General features: G+C 36.2%; 1 protein-coding gene across 1 annotated transcript in view; it reads right to left on the minus strand.

Annotated features, from left to right (window-relative positions):
• Positions 1-18,179, minus strand: part of HSD17B12 (hydroxysteroid 17-beta dehydrogenase 12) — a 60,004-nt gene that overhangs the window by 17,544 nt on the left and 24,281 nt on the right. Inside the window, exons 4-6 of the mRNA XM_034417404.3 lie at positions 8,793-8,903; positions 4,901-4,965; positions 1,433-1,477 (exon numbers count right to left, since the gene is read on the minus strand). Of these exons, the coding sequence (XP_034273295.1) occupies positions 1,433-1,477; positions 4,901-4,965; positions 8,793-8,903 (221 nt within the window). The remainder of the gene's footprint in view (positions 1-1,432; positions 1,478-4,900; positions 4,966-8,792; positions 8,904-18,179) is intronic.

The following is an 18,179-nucleotide window of genomic DNA, read 5'->3' on the forward strand; positions in this document are numbered from 1 at the left end:
AGTAAGAGAACTCGGCATTCTAAAAAACTGAAACAAATTCAAAACAAATGCTGGAATTTATATGCTGGTTCTGTAAAACCGCTTAGAGAGTGCTGTGAAGCACAGTGAAGCAGTATATGGTCGAAGTGACTACAGTAATGGCCAAAATTGTGGAAACCTTTTGGGAAAAGTGTATTTTTGAGATCTGATGGCTAATAACACCACTTTTTTTGGAGTAGTACCATAAAATTATATATCAATGGAAAGATAATTTAATCAAAAATGTAATGCAACAAAGTTTGTTCAATTATCTGTATGAAAAGTTATAGCCAAATAACCAGAAAAAAGAAGCACAACTTGCTTAGGTTGATATCAGGTAGCTTTCTTTCATCTGATTGTAGCCAATGAGCATATGTTTAGAGAGCCAATCAAGGGTCATCTTGTTTTGGCAATGAGCCAATCAGATCGCAGTAGTATTCAGTTATTGATGTCATGTATTGAAGCTGAGAGGAGGACATCTGTCAGTGTGTTATGTGATCGCTATCAAATTGGTTGGGGTTTTTTGTGTTCTTTCATTAAGTGAGCTTGTAAAATGTAATAAAATTAAAGTAATTTAATAAAGTAATGGTGCAAAACGTTGACTGGTCACCCAGAAGGCAATGTAAAATAGTATTATTAAGTGAACAAGGCTACAGTTATGAAGAAATTAGAAGAAAAATATAGTTTCCCCAAAAGGTTTCCACAATTTTGGTCACTACTGTAAATGCTATTTCTATGATCCAATTTAGCTATTGGCAACTGACTCATATTTATGACAGCTGTAGTGTCCCGGCATCATTTTTTGAAGCCTTCTGACAAGCAAATCAATGGGAAAGACAGATTCACTTAACAACCGTGTTACTTACCTAACAGCTGCTGTGATTCACTTAACTGTAGCAGGAAAGGTCATAAAATAGGGCAAGACTTACTTAACAACTATCTCATTTAGCAACAGAAATTTTGGGCTCAATTGTAGTCATAAATCGAGGACTACCTATATTTCTGATGTAGCATATTGATACTTTCTACATACCTCTTTTCTAGAATAAGAAAACATTTGTCTAAAAAAAATACCAAAATGGCTTGACAGGCGCAGGTATGAACAACTTCAAGTACCTTTTACCTTCTCTTCTCCAGGAAAATGTTATACTATTAACATAAATAGAAACTTCTAGAGGCTGCTAGAGCCTCTATTTATGTTAATAGTCTAGACAAGAGTCTAGACAAATGCTTTATGCTAGAGTCTAGACAAAAATGGACTTATGAAGAAACTCAACAGAGAAGCCTCTATAATTGCACCTGCTTTACAGAGATGAAATTGCACACGAATTGTTTTAAACAAATACTTTTATTACTTTATATGAAAATAGTCAATTCTCCTGCATTAGCACAACTTCCCAAAAATGGCACTTACCTTGCATATAGCTAGGGCATTGACATTTATCATCCTGTCAATTTGCTGTAATGGAGAAAAAACATAACATCATATTATGAACTCTTGATTTAAAAGTCTGCAGTAACGAAGATGACTAGAGTATATACTATGTAGAAATTATCTGATCAAAATTTGGAGCCCAATTGGGATGTTGTAATTTATTGATTTGATTTGATTTGATTTCTGGATCCAGAATTCAAAGTTATAGTACTGAAGAATCAGAAATGTAATACACTTTTCTTGGCAGAGTTTATACAACCATGCTACATCAATGTATTGTCTCAAACTTCTTTTTATATATTTAATTTTAAATATGCCTTAAAATGATCATTTTAGGTCAAATTGTCCTGAAAATTTCATGAATATAATCTCTACAATGATAACTACTGTCAGAGGGTTTTTGATATCCCTTCTTGAATGCAGAGGATATGATTATTGAGACTGATATGGAAATATAAGGCATTAATTCACTTCTTTAACTTTGCTAAGTGTAGTGTTTTGAAAACTACAGATTATGGCTTTAGAATTTCTGAATTAAACTAATGTTCAGACCAGATGACAGACTGAAGTGAAAAAATAAAATTTTTATCACACCCACTTAGGATGAGTTATTATGAAAAAATGAGCATAGCCATGTGGAGCAAATGGTAAAATTAAGACTTTCCCACTTCATGATCTTTTCACCCTGCAAGATACTGTGACTGGATTGAATCTTAATTGCAGATTGTTGTGTTTTGATATCAAACATATGTGTATAAATTACAAACATATACATGACATGTATATAAATTATTGACGCTTCTCTTCCTTTTCTACAGCATCATAAAGTACCAGAAAAAGAGATTTAAGACTGGAATTCACTGATACCGAGCATTAGAATGCACTGGGTTCAGGCTTACCCACTCAACATTGGGAATGAAAATGTGGTTCAAATGATACCCTTTCCCCGTGGCATTTCCCCAAATTACACTCACATGTCAGATGTGCCATTTTGAACTGAAAATCTGGTAATACTTGTTTTAAATGTTTTTATTTTATCACAAATAGAATATTGTTTTATTTCTGGGTTGTAAACTGTCTGGAGTTTCAGTCAAGATTTAAAACATAAAATGTTTTAAAGGAATACATTCACTCATTAGTTGAGTCAAGAATGAGTCTTGATGGGAAAGAAGTTGCAAATACAAGTTCTGACTGTACTGAGGGACAGAATCTTCTTAAATCAAAACTCCAGAGGTGGTGGCTGAGGAAGCAATAGAGCAAAAGAAGACATAAACGGTAGGTAAGGAAAGCCTGAAAGAAAAGCAGTATCACAATTTGAAACAGCAAATATCTCTATACTTTTTGGGGTCCAAATTATGTACTTCTGCCATCAAGGAGCAAGTACAACTATCTATTGTTTCTTCCATCTTCCTTTTTAGTGAAGCTTAAAGAACTCCTTCATAATAATCTACTTTCTCATCTTGAATCTTTGTGTGAAGTGTGACATAAATCAATTGAACATGTTGGCAATAAATCAGTATTTTCTTTAGGTGTTGTTTTGGGAGCTGGGGTGGAATTTTTATCATCATAGATTTCCACATAGCTGTGGTGGCACAGTACTCAGGCTAACTCACTGCTCACTCCAGGAGCTCGATTCTGAGTTGCTCAAGATTGACTCAGCCTTCCATCTTTCCGAGGTTGGTAACCAGATTGCACCCAGATTGTTGGAGGCAATATGCTTTAATTCTGTAAACTGCTTAGAGAGGGCTGTAAAGCACTGTGAAGCGGTATATAAGTATAGCTGCTATTGCTATATAGTTAATATAAAGAATATTGTAATAAAAGACCTCATTTTAATATGTTTTATGTGATATTGCTTAACCTTGTTTATAATAATCTTGTATTTTACCAGGTTAAAGTGCAGCTCAGAAAATCAGGATATGTTAAACACAAAGCAATTCTTGCTTTTTATGGCCAGTATAGTAGCCTGAATTATTTTTCTTGCATGTGAAACAAAACCTTAATAAAGACTTCTACAAAACTGAGAGACAAAGATGTAAATACAACATTAATTCAAACAAGACTAATGCACTTAATATTGGGGATTTTAATGAAGGTATTGAAGGTATTGAAGGTATGAAGGTGTGAAGTATCCTGACTCCTTGGATTAGGATTAGTCATTATACATTTTAATTTGAAGTTAATGAACAATTCATAGGACTGTTTCTAAATCTGGGGAGGGGAGGTGCTAATAAGTTCTTATATATACCGTATTTTTTGGAGTATAAGACGCACCTTTTAACCCCCCCAAAAGGGGATGAAAATTTAGGTGCATCTTATACACCGAATGTAGCCCTGCCCATCCACTGGCCCCCACCCTTTGGCCTGTGCCTCGCAGCAGTTACCTTCTTGCAAGCAAACAGCAAGAAAAAAAAGTCCCTTCCAGCTTCAGCATAGGTTAATTAGCACAAGTTGATTAGATCGGCCTCCCTACTCTCAGCTGATTTGCTCTCAGCTGTTTTGCACAGGGCTCTCCTGCTTGCTGCAAAGAGTGCTGGAGCAGATTTTTTTTCCCCTAGCTATGCTGAAAAAACGAAACTGAAAGTAAAGCAGGCTCTTTCCTGCAACGTGACAAAATGAGGCAGAGAGAGAGATTTCTTTTTCTTTTTCCTCACCAAAAAAGGTAGGTGCAAACAATGGGAAATTTAGGGCAAAAGAGAAGAGTTCAAGATTTTAAAACGCAAAAGAAAAAAAGCTCTAACTAAGGAATTGAAAGCAGAAATGGTTAAGTTGTGGTTTGGAGGAATATATGGGGAAAATTATTTGGTTTATTATTATTGATAAATATAATTAATTGATTTGTAAGAAATTGGATTGCATGGAAATAATTGGAATATTCATGTTCATATTGATATACAAAAAAGATAGTTATAACTAATTGATTTATATAAAAATGTTGAATTTGTATTAAACAATTGTAATATTAAATAATTAACCAATGTGAGGATGGATATAAAAATAGATGACAATGGGAAGGGGTATAATATAGAATAGAAGGGAAAAATTGAGTTTGATTAAGATTAGAGATAAGAATGAAGGGTAATATTGTTTTTTTTAAAAAAAATAAATGAGGAATAAATATGGCAAAAAGGAAATATAGAAACTGTAAATTTAATTGAAATGACTAAACACTGTTTAAATTTGTGAACCAGCCAAATACTCTGTTCAAAGAAAATACATTGTATGTTTGTTTGCCTAAAAAATAAAAAAAAAATTTTAAAAAAAACAACCAAAAAAGGTAGGTGCGTCTTATACTCCGGTGTGTCTTATATTCTGAAAAATACGGTACTTTTGCAATTATGATCCTATTAACAAATGAAATGAAACCAGTGTCACACTTACAAATATTTAAATTTAATATTAAATATTATATGAAAAAGGCAGGTATGGGAGGAAATGAATACTTACTTTATCTAAATCTGGAATCTCGAGGAAATATTCTGGATAATCATATGAAACGCCCACGTTGTTCACTGAAACATACATAATTTTTAAATATACACCTTGAATGTATGATGTTCTAAAATTAAGTTTTGATAGCACTGTGTTTATCAAATAGTTAAGTGGGATGTCAATCCTATAGACCTGAGATTATGCATGCATTGAAGTTCCTTAACATGTTATTAATCAAGGCACAGAACAAGAATGAACACAAAAACACTGTCAATAGTGTCACTTCTATTAAAGTCATAAAGCATCAGAAAAGCTACTTTGGTTGGATCCAGATGCATAATTTTATGAGTTGCCTGAAAAATACAAATTCAGCTGTATAGTGCCATGTAATTATATTGAATGTTCAACTACATATAAACTAACATGTTTGCTAGAATATTATTTTCATTGTTTAAAGTTTAATCTCTTGGACTGCTGCATGTCACTTAAACTACAATAAGTAGTTTGCATTGACATATAAAGTTCTTCATCGTAAGAACTGTTGTATTTTACATTGTTTAGCGAGTAACATTTTCTTAGCTATATGTACCAATCATAAACACAGTTATATAAGTTAGAATTTGCATTCTTTTAAAATCATGCTTTTCATTGACTTGGTCCAAACTTAATTTAATCCAGTGAATCTGCATAACGGAACAGAAAACTTGCATAACTTTACATAAACCTACATGAAGCTTAATAATATTCAGTAACTAAGACATGCAGAAATTCAAAATAACCAAAAGGAGAAAAATACTTTTGCACAGAACTGAACATGCCTTTTCAAAATTGGCTCCAAAAATAAATGAGTAAAGTTTATTAACTATCATATCAGCCTTCTTTCTTTCATTCAGGTGCAAATGTTAACTACCGTACTTACTTTCTACTTCAAATAACATTCTTTAATTGTATCTAGAGGTGTAATAAGTACTAGCACCTGGCTAGTAACTAGGAGACTATGAGTCTAGTCCTGCCTTAGTCCTGAAGCCAGCTGGGTAACTTTGGGCACTCATTCTCTCTCACTTCTAAGAAGAAAGCAATGGCAATATTCTTCAGAAAATCCTGCCAAAAAAGCTACATGAATTTCTCCAGGTGGTCATGAAGAGTCAAGATTTTCTTGAATTTCTCTCTCTAATCAGTTGAATTATTTCACAAAAGATACTGTAAAACTATTGTATGGTTATTTGCTCTAATATGCCAAATTGCTATCATGAGCTGCACATCAATATCATTTATAGCCCTATTAAGAGTATTTCTTCATGATGTCTAAGAATAAATGATACTCTTCAACTGAGACTGAATTAGACTATAGAACATTAGATGGCAGTAAAAACCCACACGATGTACATATTTGAAATCTCTCAATAAAGAATATTTGAGTGGAGTGAGGAAAACAAAAAAGACAGAAATATAAGAATAATGCAAAATAGTACCCTTAAGAACAGTTTTATTACATTAAACATTTTCTTTCGGCCACAATTTCTTGTTTTTAAAATGTTTTCTTTTTTGTTTCCATATTTCTAAAAGGTCCATTTTTTTACAGATTAATAAAATGTAAGTGTTTTGAATATTTTTTCACACACTTCAATTTCCCCCCACACACAATTCAAATCTGTGATGTTCTAGTCATCACCAATCAATTAAACATAATTTCAATCTAGGTTTTTCATGGTATTTTTGGTTATTGGAATTACCACTCACTTTAAATGAGTCCTTTTCAAAAAAAAAAAAAGAAAGAAAAAAAGAAAACCCCTGGTATCACTATGTGGGTGGTAAACGGTTATGTTTTCTTGGGCTCAAGAACAGAAATAGATAGTATGCTGAAGCAGTAAAGAGATTACTCCTCTAGAAGGAGGCAATGACAAAATTCAACAATATCATGAAGAATGAGGGTATTGAAATGACAAAAATAGTTTGTGGTAGCAATATATGGATGAGAAAACTAGTCATTGATAAAAAGAAAGACAGAGGCCCATAAATTATGGACTTAGAGACGATTGCTAAAAGTAACATGAACCTCAAGAAGAAGAAATCAACCAGTCGTAGATTAAATAAAGGCCGCATCCTTGAGCAGATGGCCAGCAAGCAAAAGTGTACATCCTTTGGACATGTGATGTAAGTAGATGGTAAATTGGAAAAATGATTGTTTCTCAACATTGAAAAGGAATGAAAAAATGTACTATTTTTTTCACTGCATGGAACTTGTTGGCTAAATAATAATGTGATGTTTTATGGATTTGTTATAGATAAGAGATGGGGTACGGGATGAAGAGAGAAATGTTTGTACCTTTAGAGAGGATGAAGAGTTACTAAATGTGTTTATTGTTTTGTGATGAAGCTTGCAACTCACTTCTTTATACATTTGTTTCCTTTTTTTTTTGTTATATTCTTACATTTTCTTTTCCCTTGCACTTTTTAACTCTATTCTCTTTCCTTTAAGTTTACTTTGTATTATTTTTCATGATTATAATCAAAATTCTTAATAAAAATAATAAATAAAAATCCCAGTGTTTCTGGTTAAAAGTCAAAGATCTAAAGATAGAAAATTGGTTGCATTTGAGGGAACTTTTTTTTGGGGGGGGGGGGGGCCTTCGATGGAACCACATCGAATTCTCATTTGCCCTCTCCGTGAAGTGCGGGACTGGCAGGGACCTCGGCCGATGAACAAGCCGGCAGGGTGGCTTACCAGCAGACTGGTAGCCTCCCAGATCACTTTGCTGAAATCTCTGAGTTCTGTGTCTTACAGTTGGAATAAATCCAGGAAGGAAATGGTGGTCAGAGCCTAATTCTTCATGTCTCTCTTCGGCCGAAGACCGAGTTGAACTGGAGAGGAAGCAGGGAAAGGAGGCATGGCCAAAAAAGATGACTCGGTCTCCAGGCAGAGAAGCAGAGTTACCACACATTCCTGGATTATCTTCCCCGACACAATGGAGAAGCCTAGGGTTCCATGGAACGTAGTTTGAAAAATTCTGAGGTAAAACTGGAATACAACAAGATGAATGGGACAGATATTATTTAAATGTCCTCATAAGAGCTATTATTAATGACTGGAAAAAATTGGAGTCTCCCAGGCATTTGGCATGTCCCACAGGTCACCTGCTCTGCACACCATTGTGGAGGCTTCATGGGTGTGGTCCCTTTTTGCTGTACTACTGGGCCAAGTTGGGGTGCTTATGGCTTCTTTCCCTGGCCTCACTGCACTCACATCACACTACAGTCCCCCCGTCCCCCATAATTTTTACAGAGTCTGTACCAGGCCTCCTAGGAATTCCCTCAACCTCCAAAGCCCTCAGCTCCACTTGATTGCATCTGGGAGAGACAAGATGCCATCATAAAATTATGTCACATGGTGACCCACTTAACAACCACAATAGCATACAACCAAAATTCCGGGTTCAATTGTGATTGTAAGTCAAGAACTACCTGTAAAGTAAGAAAACTACAGGGTAATTGACATTACATTAAACTTTGGCCATGTCATGCAGGGGAATTTCCTGGAGAAAGCAATGATGCTTGGAAGAGTTAGCGATAAAGAGAAACCAGACCACCAAAGAACACGGTGGTTGGACGCCATCAAAGCTAACACCAGCCAGAACATAGAACAAGTCAAGGAAGTAGTGCTAGATCAGAAAATATGGAGAGACCTGGTGCAGAGAATCGCCAAGAGTCGGACACAACTGAATGGATAACATCATCATCATTATCTCTGGAAGGAGTGCTCTATTTTTTTTGTGTTCAAGATATCAAGCTTTGTTCCACAGAGAACAAATACAATTAAAAAGTGCATTTTTATCAGCCCATTGCAAGGTTGTAGTTTCCTCCCACCCTCCCCAAAAAGCCCCAAAGAAACTGAATTTAAGATACAAACCTAAGATACCAATTTCAAGGCCTTCCAAGCCTGCTTTTATTTTGTTGTAAATAATTTCTCGGTTTTCAAAGTCAACAGCAATTTTTTTTGTTTCCACCTTGAATTTGTCCTCTGAAATAAAGAACATATACATAACAGGTAAACATGGAGCATTGTGTCTCATTACTATTATACAATAAGGTGAAACTGTAAAACAGCCAAGGTTTTGAAATATATCATTGCAATGAACCTTTTATCAGATTGTTTGCTCATTTTAATTTAAAGGCTTTCAAGAATTTTAAGTTTCTTATTTTGCAATAAAGAAAAGATTTTTCAAAAAAATTAGTTATTATTCTAAAGTACACCAAGCCTCTTCTCTTGAAAGTCTAACAAGTTACTTATTTAATAGTCATTTACAATTATTCTTGTCTAGGCATTCATCGCTGACTAGTTTTAAGGAACCTATCTTAAATACTGGATCAGATATTTTCCAGGATAAGTAACTATGAATCAACGAAAGTATTTCATACTTTTATTTCTTACTTAATAGCAATAAAGCACTAACGACAACCTGGGAGCAAAATAATCATCTGACAGCTAAAAGTTGCTTCCTGATACTTTTTACCCGAAAGCCACAGCAATAACACTACACACCATACAAAATAGCAATAGCAATATTATTATGGACTAGCCATTAGGCAATATCAAATATAGAATATAAAACACGTAAGATTAATAAGATCATAGATAACAGAATAAAAGAAACAAATTAAATAAAAAAAAGAATAAGAATAAAGAATGCAAAAAGACGATCCACCTTGAAAAGATGCGACAGCGCATGCAATCAAATTAAGCCCCACCTACAAAATTAGCCCTAATTAAGATCCCGCCCACCCCGAGGTGCAGGGGGTGGGGCGAGGCACACAGGGAAAGAATAAGCTAGGCTGGGGATGGAGGGTGGAGCTTCCCTACTTTCTAGGCCTCGCACATCCCAACACCTGCCTCGCCTTCTTCTGCAGCCGCTTGCTACCACTCACACGCATCACCCTGGCCTCCATTTTGCCTTCAGATGCCTGCCAGCATCTGTTATCTGCAGCCCATAACAGAGCTCCAGATCGGTCCGGAGCTCTATTATCGGCTGCAGAGGGCTTTCCGGAAGGCATCTGCAGGCAAAATGGAGGCCGGGGCGATGCGTGCGAATGACGTCAAGCAGGCCAGCAGCAGGTTCCTGCTGGACAGGGCTGTCGGTGCCACTGCCATGAGGTGAGTCAATAATTAGAACCCTCCAAAAAGAAGGCCTAGCCATTTTTTCGGGGGTCAAAAGAAAATTAGACCTGGCCTTCTTTTTGGAGAAACACCCCTACAACTTATCCCAAATTAGATATGTAGATCTCAACTGAACGAATTTGTTCAAATGAAGGGCCATGTGATATGTAATTTTTGAATTCTGACCACATATGAAATATATTCTGTTTAATGTAAGGATCCAATAGGGATGTGTCCAGTTGCACAAATCTTGCTTGAATAAATACCATCCAAAGATGTTTGTGCATTTCTGGGTTTAAATTACTTGGCAATTTGGAAGGTAATATTTGTAGTGTCTCATCCATTTCAATGTGCCAATCTTATTGAAGATGGCTATATGTTTATGTGTGTCTATAGCCAAGATTCTTTGTGCAATAATATTTTTAGCTAGTTTTCCAATTATACAAGAGCTAGGGAGGCCATAGCTCCTAACATAATTTGTCAGTTGGACAATCCAAGAGATTTTGAACTGAAATTTTGCCTGTTCTAACAGACACAATTTTGGAAGTCTATCAGTTTCTATAGTATTATTTTTGCACCAATAATTTTATGCCCTGATTAGACAAAGAACAAATCGTATAAATTCCCCCATTTACCTCTGACTGCAGCAACTAAAGTCTTTTTATCCACACCAAAATACTTCTTAGATGTTGTGCTTATTCTAGTAGTCATATATATTTTAAGTCCCAAACGTTTGCTCCATATAAAACAGGGGTCCCCAACCTTTTGGACCTCAGGGACCACTGAATTCATAATTTTAAATCCCGCAGACCACTAATATGATCTGTCTAATGACTGGCTGGGTGGACATGGCTAGGTCGTCATGTGACTGGGTGGGCATGACCAACTCGATGTTACTCATGTTGAGGGGCGCCTTACAGGCCTCTACTCACCCCTCCCCTCCCAACCACTCCTCACCTGCCCACCAGGGCTCCTTAGGGTCCCAACAGGAAGCAGTTGCTGGAACTAAGCAGCCACCATGAGAAAGAGTTGGCAAAAAAAACCTGGCTCAGGTCAAATTGGATCTGACTGAGAAGGAGGCTCAGCAGAAGCACCTCACTGAGGACTATGAGCATAGGCTTCCCAAGCAGAGGGAAGACCTGCAGGAGTGCAAGGTACAGGCACCTGGAGGCTCAGCAGGCTGAGATGGTCAGCCAGTTCCAGGCCATGAGGCAGTCCCACTGAAACAAGGCCCTCCAGCTCCTTGCCACCAGCGGCTCTTCCCTCCAGCCTTCATCCAAAGCCCCACATCAGGAGACTGAAGCAGACCCCAAGTCGGAATTTCTGCCTCCCCTCGAACCCGCACAAAAAGACCCAAAGGGGGAGACTTTCTGCAGCAACACAAGTTGCACATATCCGACCCAGGGGCCATAGTTTGAGGACCCCTGATTTAGTGCAATATAAAAAATGCAAATAATTTTTCTGTGGGACAGATCATCCCAGAGAAAATTCATCTATGGGGCTGCTAAGAGTCAATTTCATGGTTCATCATCATCATCACTATTGTATAGGTTGATCAAATATTTCATATTCTAGTTGAATTTAGATATTAAGATTTTTTTGTGCTCTATTTTGTTTGTTCCTGCTATTCTAGTAAGTTAACAAGCTCTTTTGTGGGCAAAGCATACCTTATCAAGGGATTTATGTTTTAGCTATCTCCTAATCAAAGCACTGCAACCTTCAGCAAGAAGATTCAATGAATCTCCTTACTAGACATTCAGCAGCATTGCACTGGGTTCTACAATGTGTGATATTCTATTAATATGCTACTGATAACATATGGATTAATAAAGAGTATAATTATTTATGGCAGTTCATCTTTGTCAATATCCCTTAAAATCTTGGATTATTTTCACTAGCAATAAAAAAACCACGAGCTTTTATAATAAAGAGATGTGATCTAGAAACAGTGCTCATTGATAAGATGTCTCTGCTAAAACTCTGACCACAGGATTTCAAAGCAGAGCAGATGTAGCTAAAAATAGCAGCACTCCACCTCACTCTAGAGATGTTCAACCTGTTGTATTTTTTTCCCCTGATGTGATCACAAGATTGCTGCTGCAGTAGGAACTATTTACGTCATTATTTTGCATAGCAGCATGTCCCTGGGGACTTGAAAATAATGCACTTGTTTCCAAAAGATGAAACACAAAGTGAACATTTGTATCTTGCTGTAAGGACTATTTATTTAGGGGGTAAGGATAGAGGAAAAAGTAACTGAAAACAATTGATAATTTCCCATGATTAGATAAACAACGGACAAGCAAAATAAGTGTGCACCATGTAGTTTGGTCCCAAGGTACAAGGTGACTAATTGGGAAAATGTGGAAATCTGCAAACATTTGCAATGACAGAAGGGAAGGGCAAGACTAAGCTCTGCCCTCCTCAAATACAGTATTTACCAATCTAACAAGAGCAGAATCAAGATATATAGATCTGCATGCTACTTCACATTTTTCTTTTAAATAAATGAATACAGAAGATGGTTTTAATTACAGAGATACAATTTGGTGTCTAACTATGATTCAGTGTGCTAAGGGCTATCAGCAGAATGCACTTATGTGCTATTTATGGAACGTAAATGAGGACTAAATATTTCATGTATTACTTATATTAATACTAATTTGTTTCTAGCCTTTCTGCTCAATTTCTCCTATAAAGTGGATTACAACAAATAAAGAACAAACTTAAAACAAAACAAAAAATTAAAGACATGTTAAACCTAGTGCAGACATGTTTTTAAAATTTAAAATCTAATCTAGGAAACCAAGGGAGTCTGTACTTTTATCAAGAAATCAACAAGCTGTATTAAGATGTTTAACAATATTGTTCCCCTAGTTTAGAAGCTCTATGGGCCTTGTCCTATGAGTAGCACCCTATATCATTGCCTGTGTCACCTTCCATTTTAACGCAGATGGCAAAGTGCATGTGGGGACGGCAGAAGCAAAGATGGCAAGACACAATAAATGCAGACATGAACATTGCCCAGTTGGACCCAGATGTTGTGTTTGATTGTGCAAAATGGCGTTTGTCAATTTGAAAAACAGACCCTGCACCTGCAGGGATACTACTAGGAAGATTATGATTCCTTAGTTTAGTAGTCCTATAGCAAGACACCAAACATCTCACCAATTTATTGTAATCAGGGATGTGCAAGGTTCTTATCTAAAAGGCATGCTATAATATTGTGCAAATACAATTAAAACTTTCCAATTCATGTAACTAACATTTTTAGCTCACTCTTCAGACAAAAATCATCTACATTGGTTGATGGGTGATGATTTATGAATGTATTTGACTAACATGGCCACCAATCTTAAAAAAACACACCTCTATGTGACTTGTAAAAACAAGAAAAGCCAAAAGACAACAGAACCAAAACCTTTTCTAATATATTCAGCAAAACCATTGCTGAGCTTGAGTCATACCCTAAAAATTGCAGTTGTGGGAAGAGCCAGTTCTTATGGTCTTCTGGAAAGCTACAAAGGCAGGGGCCAGCTGGATCTCAAGAAAGGGGTTCTCCACAGAGTTGGAACTGCTATGGAAAAGTTTCCCTTCCCAAGTCCTGCTAGATGACAATATTACCCTCAGGCAGAGACAGTCCTGCAAATAACCTTATCCATGCCAGGTTAGCAAGTCATTAAATAGCAAAATTGAAGAGGCAGTAATGATGACAGTTGATTATTCTTCTCTTCATAGAGCAAACAGGAGAGTAGCAGTAATATGTGACTATGACTGACTAATTATTCTAGTTAAGGACTATAAACTAATTTTGTATTTCTTATGTTATCTGCAATTAAATGGCCAAACTACCCCCAATCAGATATTTTACATGCTGTATATGTGTACATATGTATTTCTAAATGTTCTATTAATACCAGCAAGGTATGTACTGCCTTACTAGCTATTCATTCACAGCAAGGTTTGTAGGTAGATTTTTAATCATTAAGAAGAATCTCCTTTCTGCCTACATCTTTGTTGTTAAATATCACTATAAAACCCAGAAAGCAGTCTGCCTGGAGAAGCCTGCCTTCCAACATTTGTATAACTGCCAATCTAAAACCACCTCTCGATGGCCTACAGCCAATAAAACAATATTTATAATCTTAAAACCAACAATTAACAATTTAACATTTAAATCTGATTTTAAAAAATCACAATGTATAAACAGACCATTTGGATCACCACTAATAAAAATTAAAAGAGAAAGCATTACATAATAGTTTATTTCTGTAGTTTGAAGATAGTTCTATAATTCAAGATTAAGGTCACAAAGAAAAAAAAATACTATCCAAGGGGAAACTTCTGTGACACATTAGAATTGGCTGAATCCAGAAGTGTGCTCAATATAATTTCTATAGTAGTTTTTTCTTATCACCTTTCCCCCCTCTGATTCCCATTAAGTCCCCACCTGTGACTTTAGGAACAGATTGGAGGGAGTTCAGAAAAATTCATTACCTATTTCCTCCAACAGGGAACATTTACAGGAACCTGATTTTTTCTACAAATAAAAACAAGTTCATGGATGGGTAAACTCCAATACTATCAAATATGCATGTTGTATTCAATCATCTATTTACTTATGTTTCAGCATTTGTTTAAATCAGGAAAGCAAAAGTTACTCTATATTTTCTGTGAACAATATTTTGCACCAAATTACTGCAGTATGGAATACTACCTTACTTTTAGGTAGTCTTCATGTCTTTGTATATAATCATATCCAAAAGGCATCGATCATTTACTTATTTAATAAACTTGTATGACACCTAGATCATAAAGGCAACTCTAGGCAGCTACCCAGATGGTGGCAGATAAATCAACACAAAAGCAAAGCCATAAAGTAATATGGAATCGAACAAACCACTTGTCTTTTAGCAAACAAAAACACTGGCAACTTGAGTCTTTTTACTTCTTCAGTGTTCTTCTATTAAGAGTAATTTATCTGAGTGATTTAGCTATTTGAATTTCTCTGTATAAAAAACTTTGTTGAGCAGTCTTTAACAACCACATACCCTCCTGCATATCCATATACTTTACTGCCTTGTCTGCATATCCATATGAGTTACATTATAATATCAATACGACACATTTGATTTCTTGCTCTAAATATAAAAAAAAATACTCTAATTTCCACAGGTATTCTCTATCCAAATTCTGCATTATAACTGCACAAAATTTACAGAACATATCTTGGAGCAAAACCATCGGAATGTCTTATGAACATCTTAGACCAGTGATTCCCAAACATAAACTACCCAAAATTAGGTAAAAATGGTTTTTCTTTGCGTAATGACACACAAACCCATTATCCAAACACAAAGGGGACATTCAAGTAAAGAGTTTCTAATAAGTGGGGGGAAAAGGACTTTCTGGTAAGCAGTTTGGGTAATAAAAGGTTTGGGAGGCATCGCCTTAGACTTTACTGTACTGGAAGAACAGATCTGTTTAGTTTTTTTAAATCGACTTCTTCCATGTGAAGTAGTTGTCTTTCCTTGTGGAAACATCAAGCTTAATTAACCTTATGCTGCCTTGAAGTATTTTTCCTCCTAGCCTTTCATACCACTGGCACATTTTTCTTCTGTAAGCAAAAATTGGATTCCAGGAATTGTTTAAAAATACACAGAAAACATACTGCCCAGGATATGATGGAGTTGAAAAGTAGGGAACCATGCTTAATTATTGATATTACAATATGTTTAATTTATACCACTAGACTGTGGTTTGTACAGTATTGTTCTAGTGCTGGCAAACTGCCAGCTAGGCTCGAAGCAGGAGTCAAGTGGGGACTCACCCTGGAATCGTTGCGCAGCTGCAAGCAGCATAAGTTTGACCTCCCCCAAGATCCATAGAGCTTTATCTGGTCCTTCTCAGGGGAAGACAATCAATATGGGGAGATTCTTGTAACATAGGTAAAAGTCAATATATTTGCTCACTTAAGCTATTTATGAATTGCTCTGGTTGCTTGCGCCTGACCTCTACCCTTTGAAATCACTGGTGGAAACGAAAGGGCTTGGGAGTTTTGTTATGCCACTAGAATGACATCAAATATGTCCAATGACACCCAAGATGATCTGGTAGAAAGGGAGCCTTCTGCTTGGAAAACAGCTGTTTTTATAATCAATGTTTTATCAATATAAGGAGGGGAAGGGGGTAAATCCCCTATCTTTTCAACTACTGCAAAAGAGCAGTAGTTAATTAATTAATCTTACTAAAGAACCTTTCAGAAATTTGAATGATATAGCACGAGGAAGATTATATTCATTTTAAACTTCTTCCACAAGGTTGTCATGATGCTGCTCATGTCTGAGTGTGTTCCTCATGCTTATGATAATGAGGACTATTTTTAGCTTTGTTGAAAGGCAGACACCTGCCCAGAGGTTCCTGTATGAATTGTACCGCATGCACACTTTTGTGGATAGCTAAGCTTTGTTTTGAACCTTGGATGCATATGGTGATTTTAGTAATCTGTTTAACTTTTTTTTTTTTTTTATAATAGCTGATTTCTGAAGCTGCATCTAGAAAGAGTTTTGACATAAAAACTCTGATAATTCAGAGATACTGTGCATTGGAAAGCCAACTACTCTAAATCAAGTACGAACAGTACTGTATTGCTCTTTCAGCTGTAAATGCACCGTTTTGCAGTTCTTCCAGATTCTATGGAAGCCCAGATAATCATGTCTAAAAGTGTCTCATTGTTGAGTTTTTGAAATCATTTTAGGCTGATTCTGTCTTTGTCAGAAAAGTGATCTTGCTTCTTATCCATACACTTGTGCAAACTTGTATTTCCCAAATGTGTTGGACTTTTACTCCTATAGTTTTAACTGATATTGCCATGAGAAGAATGAAGTGGCATCCAAACTGGATAACTATAAAAAGCTTTATGTGGGGCTACGGAGGTGGCACAGTGGTTAGAGTGCAGTACTGCAGCTACTTCAGCTGTCTGCTAGTTCAGCAGATCAGCGGATCAAATCTCACCGGCTCAAGGTTGACTCAGCATCCTTCCGAGGTGGGTAAAATGAAGACCCAGATTGTTGAGGGCAATATGCTATTTAGTATACTGTCTTTGGTGTAAGCCGCCCAGAGTCCTTGGAGAGTGGGCGGCATAGAAATATGAATGAATGAATGAATGAATGAATTAATTAATTAATTAATAAAATAAATACCTGTGACAAATGTAACCAAATACCAAATACCATTTTATTTACACTATACTTCTCCATACAGAATTTAAGACAGCACAGAAATATCACTGTAAAGAAACAAAATCTAGACAATCACTTCAATTCAAATACAGGTGGTCCTAGACCAGTGGTTCTCAACCTATGGGTCGGGACCCCTTTGGGGGTCGAATGACCCTTTCACAGGGGTCGCCTAAGACTATCGGAAAACATGTATTATCAATGATTTTAGGAATAATTTTATGGTTGGGGGTCACCACAACATGAGGAACTGTATTAAAGGGTCGCAGCATTAGGAAGGTTGAGAACCACTGTCCTAGACTATCTATCTACCTACAACACTTCCTTTAGTGACTGTTTAAAGTTACATCATCACTGAAAAAATTGATTTATGACAGCTTTTCACACTTATGACCATTGCAGCATCCCCATGGGCACATGATTTACATTCAGATACTTGACAACTGACTCACATTTATGACGGTTACAGTGTCCCAGAGTCATGTGGTCATCTTTTGCAACCCTCTGACGAACAAAGTCAAGGGGGAAGCCACATTCACTTAACAATTGTGTTACTAATTTAATGACTGCAGTGATTTGCTTAACAAATGTGGCAAGAAAAGTCATAAAATGGAGCAAAACTCACTTAACAAATTTCTCACTTAACAACATAAATTTTGGGCTCAATTGTGGTCGTAAATTGAGGACTACATGTACATCTGACTCTTCTTAAATTGTAAAATGCATGTGGTAAATAAAAATTGGTAAATAAAAATGGAACATACTACTGGTAGTCCTAAACTTACAGCTGGACACTGAACGACAATTAGAAGTTATGACAAATCTCTTCAGAAGTACTTACAACTCATTTTCAAAGTTACAATGGCCACCCATGTTCATGTGATCGCATTCTGAGTACTTGGCA

Source organism: Pantherophis guttatus, chromosome 1, assembly GCF_059756535.1.
Source record: "Pantherophis guttatus breed Tessera chromosome 1, ASM5975653v1, whole genome shotgun sequence".
Classification (NCBI taxonomy): Eukaryota; Metazoa; Chordata; class Lepidosauria; order Squamata; family Colubridae; genus Pantherophis; species Pantherophis guttatus.